This window comes from Medicago truncatula, chromosome 4 (assembly GCF_003473485.1).
Source record: "Medicago truncatula cultivar Jemalong A17 chromosome 4, MtrunA17r5.0-ANR, whole genome shotgun sequence".
NCBI classification, from domain to species: Eukaryota; Viridiplantae; Streptophyta; class Magnoliopsida; order Fabales; family Fabaceae; genus Medicago; species Medicago truncatula.
The window spans coordinates 39,516,568-39,528,341 of NC_053045.1; the positions used below are offsets into that span (position 1 = coordinate 39,516,568).

At 34.8% G+C, this 11,774-nt stretch overlaps 1 protein-coding gene across 1 annotated transcript; it reads left to right on the forward strand.

Annotated features, from left to right (window-relative positions):
• Positions 1-1,530: 1,530 nt before the first annotated feature.
• Positions 1,531-7,884, forward strand: LOC11444643 (formin-like protein 5). Its single transcript, XM_024782875.2, has 7 exons — positions 1,531-2,419; positions 3,648-4,395; positions 4,484-5,264; positions 5,352-5,557; positions 5,766-6,001; positions 6,621-7,476; positions 7,570-7,884. The coding sequence occupies exons 1-6, from the start codon at positions 2,258-2,260 to the stop codon at positions 7,458-7,460; spliced, it is 2,973 nt and encodes a 990-aa protein (XP_024638643.1). The 5' UTR covers positions 1,531-2,257; the 3' UTR covers positions 7,461-7,476; positions 7,570-7,884.
• The last annotated feature ends 3,890 nt before the right edge of the window (positions 7,885-11,774 follow it).

The following is an 11,774-nucleotide window of genomic DNA, read 5'->3' on the forward strand; positions in this document are numbered from 1 at the left end:
GTTTTGCAAATATCCCCTGAAGTTTTGCACTTATGTTCAAAATGTCCTATGAACTTGAATATATATATATTTTTTTCTTATCCTTGACAAATGTGGAAGGAGAGATGAAGAAATATCAATACTCCTATAATCCATCCATGGATTTATATGCATACCCAGAAATTGGATACCTAGAAATAAATATGAAAAAATTATGTTTTTTTTTACAAATAAATTCAATGCTAGTTGTAACTTCTCTCTTTTAAGTTATGAAAGTAGATTGGTTTACATATTCTTCTTTGCATGATAGGCACTTACATATCCTTGTGCATGTTATCTCAAGGTACAAAGTGACAAATTATCAATTATGCAGGTATTTTAATAGAGAAATGATATTTGTACAATCATTTTTTGATAATAGTTGTGACAATTTTCTCTCTCATACTCACATTATATTTTTACTTTCTCTCTCTATTGTTTTGGTTTTCGTGTTAATACCTACTTTTCTTTCTAAATATATGGCTGTCCCATAAGTTGTTTCAACAAATGGTTATTCAAATAACACAACTCATTTCAATAATCTCTTCTTTGCAATCATTCTTTGTTTTATATTATGGTTAGATATATTAAGAAAAAAATATAAATTTTTAAGTTCGGGGGTATTTTGCACATAAGTGCAAAACTTCAGGGGGATATTTGCAAAACGTCATGTTGACTGAAAAATTTGACGGAGGGGATAAATTGATTAATGTTGTGTAATTTCATGGAGTAATTGACGAAACTTACAATTTCAAAGGGGTAATTGCCTATTTACTCTGATAAGAACATTAATATATGCAAGGTCTGAGGTTTGAACATCGGACAACATAAAAAAAATAAAAAAATAAGGTTTAATTGTACTTTTGGACCCCTTTCTTTCTAAAAGTTGCGGTTATGACCTCCTAACTAATTTAAATACAAAACAGCCCCTTATATTTTGATTCTCTGGCAGTTTTGGACCCCCAGTTCATTAGTGAGGTGCCACGTAGGGGTCCAAAAGTGCAATTAAGCAAAAAAATAAATAGAGATGATCATTTACTCTCCTTTTAATTATCAAATAAAGAAAGGAAGAAGAATATTTGTTTTTCTTTTATTATTTTAATATGTTTTCTTTTTATTATTTGAATGAATTTAAAAAGGCTAAAATATGGTTTTGATCCCTGCAAATATGCTTCGTTTTGGTTTTAGTCCCTGCAAAAAAAATTTGTTGTTTTTGGTCCCTGCAAATATGTCTCATTTTGGTTTTGGTCCCTGACTCCACTTTTGTGATAATTTGTACACGTGTCACATGATGACTGAACCATTTATTAGAGAAATAGTCCCTGCAAAATCTTTTGATTTTGAAAAAGGTCCCTGCAAAATATTTTGTTTTTGGAAATAGTCCCTGCAGGGACTATTTCCAAAAACAAAATATTTTGCAGGGACCAAAAACAACAATTTTTTTTTACAGGGACTAAAACCAAAATGAGACATATTTGCAGGGACCAAAACCATATTTTAGCCATTTAAAAATCAAGGTTAGCACGAAACGAAGACTGAGTGTAAGCAGCTTGGCAATGTCCGAATCTAGAACCCCTCTTGCTTCCTCCTAAGTCCTAAGACGGTCTTTTACGCGTAGTTTTCTCTTCTGTCTACCCCCAAGAAACTTCCTTGTTTTCCCCCAAAAAACACTCTTTTCTTTCCATCAAAAGTCTTTTCCTTTTCGTTCCTTTCGTAAAACACGGTCTCTACACAAAACAACGTTTGTGTGTTCAACCTTTCACAGTCAACTAAACAAATACTACTTGTTTTTGTGGCTGCTTAGCTTGGATCCTCTTTGACGCAAATACCCTTTTGTTGAATCTTTCTTTGGACTTCAACTTTGTATTTTACATTTGTAGGGTTGTTTGTTTCTTGAGGGTACTTTTTGATTTTGATGCTCCAACACCCTCTTGTTACTTTTTGTTTTTTTCGTTGTTATTTCTGGTGGGTTTTGTCTTTACTTGATCTGATTGAAATTTTGTTGAAGAGGGAAAATTTTCTGGGGTTTGATTTCAATTGTGTTTGATTCTGAAAATTTGATCTTTGATTAGAAATCCTTTGTGGGTTTCGCATAATTATTGTGTTCTGCTAAGGAATTGAAGTGGGTTGGTGTTGGATTATTGAAAATTGTGTTTCTTAGTGACGAAGGGATTGTAGGGTTGTTCTTGTTGAGGGTGTAGTTCTTTGATGAGATGAAAAAAATATCAAGCACTTGTTAATGGGAATTGAGAGATATATGGTTGTCATAAAGTTTAGTTTTTGCGTTCTTTTAGTTCTGCAACTTGTAGCAGCAGTTAGCTCTATAGAAAAGAAGGAAACACAAGATGGTTTGGTTAGAGAACTATTTGATTCAGCATCTGGATTGTTGGATGAGCACACGGTAAGACTCCTTTCACTGGTTACTTGGATATTGGTAGCTTTGTATGCATTAGATTTTGTTTGCTTTGAAGTTGAAAATTGAAATGACAAAAAAGCGAAGAGTACATAAATTTGGAAGTAAGAAAATTTGGGGTTTTAAATGACTTCTGAATGAAAATAATAGTCTGGTGTTTCTTATTATTTGGCTGAGCCTCTGCTTGAGCTGTTTGTATTACTTGGCCTATACTCCGTACGGTCAAACTGTTTTTTAGATTGAGGTTTAGGTGAGTTGGGTCTCGGAACTCACCAGTGCAGACCTCATTCCTCAAAGAGCATTGCCAGAGATACTTATAGATTACCCCGCGGGAGTTGAACCAACGCCCTTGTGGGATATACGAAACTCCTTATCAACTGGGCCAACCTCTGTTTGCCCGTACAGTCCAAACATGAATATAAGTACTGCTAGTCAGGGACATTGATAAAATAGAGGCCATGTTATTCACATTAAATCTAATTAATTCCCACTATACCTATCCATATCTAATTATATTAGTTTGCACTTTTAGGCAAAATTTTGGTGGCATGATAGAAGAGAACGGTCTTACTTATATGTTTATCTTCTGAATAACTATTTTCACGTGAAAAAATGGTGTAGACGGGATTGAGTACTAGAGTTGTTATTTTTCCTGTACTTTCCATCATGACATTGAGTTCTGATACTAAACTGTGCCATCCTCTTTTTGGCATTCTTTCTGTATGTTCCCAGCTATTAGTTGCAGAACCTAATTTTCTGGGTATCTTAACGATCACCACTCACCAGAGATCTTATATTTGCGAAGTTTAGTTTTATTTTATAATGCTATTTGATTGCTTGAGTATATGCAAGACAATCTGCCAGTAATTAATTTTTTACATGTGCTATATTGACATGGGAAACACATGAACTCAATGAAGAAATATGATACTATAATCTATGAATACATCTAAAGCTTCTGCTTCAACCAGATTGCGCTCTGAAATTCTCTTACCTCTCACATGATTAGCACGAACTTTTATTTTTATTTAGCAAGATAAACTTATAACTTTTCTTATGTAATTATTGCCACGGTCATTTGACACTAAGTTACACATCATTGACTGTTCCTGGTCATTTGTCGTACTTGAGCGAACATAAAGTTTAGCATTATGTGCTCCATTGTTTCAATCAATGAATTCATAAACTCTAAAAGTTGCAAGTTTCATGACTGCAGGCAAAGGTATTTAGGACCACTTGCTGTGAAGATTTTATTCATTTAAAGAAAGAGGTTGAATATCATGATTTATGCCTCCCACTGGAATTGTTTGCAAGCACCAATAAAGTCAGCTCCACGGTTCGACCATTTGCTCAAACAGATATCCAAAAATTGCTTAATGCTTGTCATCCTCAAATCAAGGAAATCTTTCTTCATTATTTGAGAAAAAATAATCTTCTATTACATGTCTTAGGCGAAGAGGATGATTCCAAGATATGGCATGTCACTAATACAGGATATCTTTTTTCCACATCCAGTATTCCTAGAAGAAATCCAGGCCGTGTTTTGCTCCAGCACATATCAGAACCACCTAGTTTAGGCCCCACAGTTGGATCACCTACCCCGAGTCTCACACCATCACCTGAACCCAGTCTCCCTCCATCGCCTGAACCCAGCCTATCCCCATCACCCGCTCCAGCGCCTCTACCTCCTAAACCTCTTTCTCCTCCTTTGTCACCAGCCTCATTTTTCCCAAAACTGACACCGCCAGCAGCTGCAGACATTTCTGCTCCTCCATCTTCTGACACAAGCGGGAAGGAAGATAACCATAGTAATAAAACAACAGTTGTTCTTTCTGTAGTTATAACTATATCGGTGATATTTATAGCTGCAGCATTGTTCTTTTTATGCTTTCGTAAGGCTGGCCGGCGTAGACAAAATGATGAGAGGCCTCTGCTCAGCTTGAGCATGAATGACTATTCTTTTGGTACATATTATTATAATACATTTCATTTCATTCCATTCATACTTTGTTAATGTGTTATACTTGTTGTGACATTGACTTTATTGTACAGGTCCTTCCAATCATGCTTTTGGAAATACGACAAAAGGGGAGAAGCTTGGATTTCAGTCATCAAGTAATAATTTAGGAGACAACAAGAAGACCTCACTGCAAGGAAATCAATCGATGGGAGCTTTTGCTGTTGTCGGATCGCCATTTGAATTGAATCCTCCTCCTGGGAGAGTGGGAACTATCCATTCTGGAATGCCACCTTTAAGACCTCCTCCAGGCAGGATGAATCCTCTTCCCCATGAGCCACCTTCGTTCACACCTTTTGGTAATACTGCCGTCTCTGCTGCTGCGCCTCCTCCTCCTCGACAGTCTGGTGTTGCTAGTGCTCGACCTCCTGCTACTCCTTCACCACCACAATCATTACTAGCTGGTGCCAAACCTGTTCCTCCTCGCCCTCCACTACACCCTGCTCTACCTGGTGCCAAACCTAGTCCTCCACCACCCCCTGCACCACTTGGTGCCAAACCCGGTCCTCCTCCCCCACCACCCCCTGCACCACCTAGTGCCAAACCCGGTCCTCCCCCCCCACCACCACCAGCACCATCTGGTGCTAAACCTGGTCCTCGTCCACCTCCTCCTCCTCCTAAGAGTGGCGTAGCTCCTCCTCGTCCTCCAATTGGCCCAAAGGCTGGTGGACCAAAAGCTACAGAGAATGCTGAAGCAGGTGCAGAAGGTGGAGCTGATACTTCTAAAGCCAAACTAAAGCCATTTTTCTGGGATAAGGTTCCAGCTAATTCAGATCAATCAATGGTTTGGAATCAGATCAAATCAGGATCATTCCAGTAAGGACCAAATCCAAAAATTATTTTGTTGAGCATGGACAATAATTTATGAATAGCTGCTAATATTCCTTAATGACAATTTTATAGGTTTAATGAAGAGATGATAGAGACACTTTTTGGTTATAATGCTGTGAATAAGAACAATGGTCAACGGCAGAAGGAGTCTTCCTCCTCCCAAGACCCTTCACCTCAATATATCCAGATCGTCGACAAAAAGAAAGCACAAAATTTATTAATTCTGTTGCGCGCATTGAACGTGACGATGGAAGAAGTTTGTGATGCACTTTATGAAGGTGAGTTCTTGTTCCTTCAGTTTGCCTAAGAAATTGCTGATAACTGTAATAGGGGGTATTAGATTCTTTTGAGCAAAATAAATTATTCCTTGTTTGGTTTACTGATTGAACATGATGAAAGTATACATAGAAATTTAGATGCAAACTTATTTAGGCATCTCTTGTTCCACCTGTATGATATCTTTCTAACCAGTCGTTGGCTGATCAGGAAATGAGCTACCGTCGGAATTCCTTCAAACCTTGTTGAAGATGGCACCGACATCAGATGAAGAACTTAAGCTTAGACTTTTTAATGGTGATCTGTCTCAACTTGGGCCTGCTGACCGTTTCCTGAAAGCCATGGTGGACATTCCCTCTGCGTTTAAGCGAATGGAAGTACTGCTTTTTATGTGTACATTTAAAGAGGAGCTCACTACTACTATGGAGTCTTTTGCAGTTTTAGAGGTATGATCTAAATTGCATCGCCCCTTCAGTTGCATTGCTCATGGTCTTTCTATCATGTGTTATCGGTATGAAATAAAAATCGTATATTTAAGTAAATGTAAATCCGATCATAGAATGGCTTGAGCGTGTAGTCGTCCAATATACTTACACAAAAACAGGGTTAGTGATCATTTCACTTATCTGTTAAACTTCCTTAACTAGCACAATTCAACATCTTCTAATAGAATTTGTTTCTCATTAATCCAACCACTAAATCGACACTTATTATATTATTTTGTTTTGTTTTGTTTTGAATGCAAAATTTTAGAAAATTTAGATTAATAACTTTTGTGCATCAAGTAGCTTATAGTTTCACATATTTAAAATACATGTAGTTGTGCCTACATGGTAAGATATACACATCTAGTACAAATCATTTTTTGATTCATATGAAACTTAATGAGTTCGACTTGTTTCAATTTAGTATTCCATTGATTTTAAAAGTGCACAATTCGAAATGCTGGTGAACATTGTAAATCAGTTTTAATGGTGAGGAGTGAGTACCATCACACACACAAACACAATGCTTTTTTGTCACTGTAACGTGCATCCTCTCACTATAATTCATTTGAAATGTCAGGTTGCTTGTAAGGAACTAAGAAACAGCCGGCTGTTCCACAAACTTCTTGAAGCTGTTCTCAAAACTGGTAACCGTATGAACGACGGAACATACCGTGGCGGTGCACAAGCATTTAAACTTGATACACTCTTGAAATTATCTGATGTTAAAGGAACAGACGGCAAGACTACACTTTTACACTTTGTTGTTCAAGAGATTATCCGCTCTGAGGGCATAAAAGCTGCTCGAGCGGCGAAAGATAGCCAGAGTTTGTCTAATATTAAAACGGACGAGCTTCATGAAACAGAAGACCACTATCGCGAGCTTGGTCTTGAGATGGTTTCACACTTGAGCACTGAGCTTGAGAATGTTAAAAGAGGATCTGTTCTAGATGCCGACAGCTTAACAGCAACCACTATCAAACTTGGCCACGGTCTTGTGAAAGCCAAAGATATACTAAACAAAAACCTGAAGAATGTGGAGGACGATAGAGGGTTTCGTGAGACAGTGGAAAGTTTTGTCAAGAACGCTGAGGCTGATGTTAAGAAACTGCTTGAAGATGAGAAGAAAATCATGGCTCTGGTGAAGAGCACGGGCGATTATTTTCACGGGAATGCTACGAAGGATGATGGCTTGCGATTGTTTGTAGTAGTAAGAGACTTCTTAATAATGCTGGATAAAGTATGTAAGGAGGTGAGAGATGCACAAAAGAAGCCAGCAAAACCTATAAAACAAGAAACTTCACGAGGACTGTCTTCGTCCGATACACGTCCATCACCTTCTGATTTTCGTCAGCGGCTTTTTCCAGCTATAGCTGAAAGGAGGATAGATGACGATAGTTCAGATGAAGAGAGTCCATAGGTTCAAGTTGGAAATGGTATTGTAACTTTTTAAGACTTGCTTTCCTTTCGTAAATATTAAAGGAGATTATATCATTTGAATTCATGTTTTTTTTAACTTATATTTGCAGAGGGAGGATGGTTACACATTTTTCTTGATATATGGTGGAAGTGACTGTGATATTAACACTTCAAACTAAAATGAGATATGTACAGACATGGCTGGAGGCTGGAACTATCATTATGATTATTGATTAGTTTGATTGTTTTGATTTTGAGACAGTCATTTTTAAAGGGATAGTTGTGTAGGGTTTTATTATTATTTTTTAACAATTCTTTAATCTATTTAATTATGCTAATGTATTTCTTAAAGGGGGGGCAGAATGTAGCATAGTACTTTCTGTTTATATGAATTTAGAATTATTCTTTCAGACACCTAGTCTAGATAAATGTTTCTTCTTGCCTAAAAACAGAATTATAATTCAAGGTAATATATTGATATAATTAACTGGCAAGCAATTACTCTTAATTAGGATTGTGATGGGATGAAGGGGATTGTTTTTTTGTCCTCATGCGTTGGTCTACCTAAGCTTTGAGCTAAAGTAACTAATTATGAACATTCCAAATAGATCAATTGTGTTGACATTAAGCAGGTGCATGAAGAAAATTAGTAGAGAAGCTAAACCAGGAAGTACAAAATATGAAAGAAGAGTGATCCAAACATCCTTTTGTACCAAAAGGAATCAACAAACGAGGATGATGCGTCATGAAACAAACCAACACTTCATATTTGTTGCCATCATCAACAGATAGAAATGAAATGAAGAGACCCCAATTCAATCCAACTTTTCATAAAACTATCAGATGAAAACAAAACGTTGAGATCAATCCAACGATCTATTACTTGAGTGCTTGCTGATACTCCTCCCTCCACTTTGCATCTCTAAGGATTGCTGCTCAACAAGACCGACGTTTCTGATCACTCCAGATCAAGATCGCCATAAAATACATCAAGTCTCTCCCATCATGCGGCATCTACGTTACACTTAGAAACCCTGAACTTGATTTTTACCAAGTAACCACATTGTTGTCTGAATTAGATCACTATAGGGGTGTTGACAGTGTGGTTTGGATCGGCTTCGAGGTAAAATGTCATCCGATCCAAAATAAAAATTACATGCGATTCAGTTTGGGTGACTATTTTAAAAAAATCCGAACCAATCTGATCTAAATATATGCGGTTTTATTTGGATCGGTTTTTGGATATCCAAAATACAAAATATGTATATTTTTATTTACTTTTTTCGAAGAATATAATATTTTTATTAATTATTACACAAACATGGTAAAATAATAGGTTTGATGCAAAATATACTAAAAAATTAAAATTACAGTATGAAAATTATCGATTATTAATAATAATATAGATTAAATTAGTGCAATATAGAAGATTAAAAACCAACCAGCAACGTAACAATTCACTATAATAATACTAATAAAAGAGTAAATAAGTATTAATATTTACTTTTGCGGTTCAATTCGGTTTGGTTTTGAAAAAATGATATGAAATCCGATCCGGTCTTAGCGGTTTTTACAAAACAACATCCAACCACATCTTAAAATTTCCAATTTTTTGCGGTTTTTGATTTTCTTGGATCGATATGCGATTTTATTTTGGATCGGTTTAAATTTGAATACTCCTAAATCACTACCAGTAATCCTTGAGCTCATCCATAACACGTTTATAAACTTATTTGGAGGGTTACATTTTTCTCTTCACGTGTTGCTTTGTTTAAATACCACCACAAACCTCCTCAAACCATAACAATATGGAAATTTGCGATTTTCGCTTCAAAGGAAAAGTAGATATTATTTGTTAATTTTTTTTTTTTTTTTTTTAACTTTTTGGTTTTAAGAGGAAGGGGCTCTAATAATCCAAAGTTAGGTCGGGCAGCATAAAATCTAACAAAAAGTTGTTCTACTAAATAACTAAACTTAGATTCTTATGAACAATTCGTTCTTTTAAAGTTCGTTAAACACTTGAATTCAATTAATTGATTTGATTTTTTTTTCCTCATAAAACCATCAATGTCATCGCACAAGCAAGCTAACCTAAAACCATTCTCTCTTGATCCTCTTCAAGAAAGGAATGAAGACAGTTGAAGTATTAACTCAATGATAAAAAATTAAATTTGTAATATTAAGGTGTTAGATACAACTCTTTTAATTGAGCTCAAGTGTTTAACTTGATTAATACATAAATAGTCATTAATGTCACTTTCATTAATAATTTTTTTCCTGTTCCTAATTTTCTAAGAAATGTAGAAGGAACACATTCATACAAATTACTTGATTGGCCTACTGACCTTACCAATGTCTATTTGTCTACCTTTAGAAAAGTGTTTGTCCAACCAATTATGAATCCGCTTTTAGAATCTGCCTTTGAAGTAACTAAATAGAAGAAAAATCCAAATATCTTAGGATATAATTTTAAAATCTGAATAAACGGTTGTAAAGTTCAGAATCAGATTTTAATTTTATAATCTACTGGAACATATTCTGATTTCTTGCTCTTTCGAATATTTGTAGTAGTTAGGCTGTATAAACTAAACTATACTGTTTTTTTTTTTTAGTAGAAAACTATATTGTTTTTTATTTTTTTTTATTTTTAAATATCTGTATTGTTGTTTTATTGGAGTAGAAACAAAATTGATATTTGATTGCGATACTTGACTTATAAGTTATAACGGAATAAAGCACTTTTGAACATAAAAAAAAAAAGTACTAAAAAAGAAACATAAAAAAAAGTAACAGTACTTTTCATGAGCGAGCAGTAGCACTTTGTGGAGAAAAATGATGAGTGAGTAATAAGAAATGTATATTTTCTTTTTGGTTGCTAATTTACAAATGTATTTTAATCAAATGGAGAAAAAAAAAACTATTTAAAAAACGAAAAAAAAAATGAACAGTAAATATATTGGATAATTTAAGCTGTCAAAATAATATTTTTGAAAAATAAAGTAGAGATATTTTCCATAAAAAAATAAGATGGAGATCTTAGGGCAGGAACTGAATCTGAATGTCAAAATTGACTACTGACAACACATATTCACATTTAACCAGCCCATGTTCCTTGACAGTAAATATAGGACAAGATTTTCAGATTTATTTTTGCTGAATTTGTTCCAACATGAATCCTCTAAAACTTCCATCTCTCCCTCATAAATTAAGATGACCTTAAATTGAAAACATGGTAACAAAATGAGAATAAAATAATAAACGAGGTGTCAACTATAGCCTTCTCAATTTAAGGTTATGATCATGTGCTATTTATCTTTTTATTTATTTATTAGATGGCCTCTAATATTTTTTGAATTGATCAAAATGGTCCATCTAAAGGCAAAATTGGGAGTGTAACATGTGCTTGCATTTAATCAAGGAATTGAATAATAATGGATTGAAGCAACACACACATGCTCAAAGTTCAACCCATCATCATCAGGGACACTCTGTATGACACTTTCCCATGTTTCACTCTTTGCCTTACCCTTTGTCCTCCATGGCCTTAACTTGAATTATTTAGACTCTTAATTTTGGTCTTTAAAACTAAAATATTTTGGTTTGTCTTAACCCTCTCTAATCTTGTTCATGTGTAATGCATTATTTAAGGGCAGCATAACGACAAGAAATGAAGACTACGAAAAAAAAAAGAGGGAAACATAGCCAAAGTTGTACATTGATTTTGTAGTCCAATTTCCCACACTTAAATCTCTCTTATCTAAGTTACTATCTTGCATCTGTTTCACCACCTTTTCGATCTTCACAACTTGATAATGGTCAAAACTAATAATGAGCTCTCATATTTTTAAAGAGCACACTTTTTTATTACTGTAACATTTTCAAGTGGCACAATGTTATTGTGAAGTTTGGGTTCATTATTGTTCCCCACTAATCCCCATATTAAGGGTGACACCGAGAAGCGAGAAGTAAAAGTCCCATTGATCTCTCTAACTAAAAAAGTAAAATAAAGAGTGGAGGCTAGTGGCTTATATCCTAATCATTCATGATTAATCGGTTTATTTTTTATTTTTTTTGAAGAATAATCGATTTATTTCATTACATATATATTTACTTTTTGGTACACTAGAAATCCAGCACATTGATACTGAAATTTCACTTCTAGCAATGCTATATAGCAATTGCTAATGGTTTGGAGTTCATCACCATAAAGATGGAAACTAAACCATGTTTAAGTAATTATTTTTTTAATAGACGAAATGGCTATCGAGACTTGAATCTCAATCATGACATTCGGCCTAATAATTTTGACATTTTT

What these genes read in the sequence shown, in the direction of transcription:
- LOC11444643 (XM_024782875.2), top strand. Translation starts at nt 2,258, where the DNA reads ATGGGAATTGAGAGATATATGGTTGTCATAAAGTTTAGTTTTTGCGTT. An exon ending in TTGTGATGCACTTTATGAAG is followed by an intron (nt 5,558 to 5,765) that starts GTGAGTTCTTGT and finishes TTGGCTGATCAG; the next exon opens with GAAATGAGCTACCGTCGGAA. An exon ending in AGTCTTTTGCAGTTTTAGAG is followed by an intron (nt 6,002 to 6,620) that starts GTATGATCTAAA and finishes TTGAAATGTCAG; the next exon opens with GTTGCTTGTAAGGAACTAAG.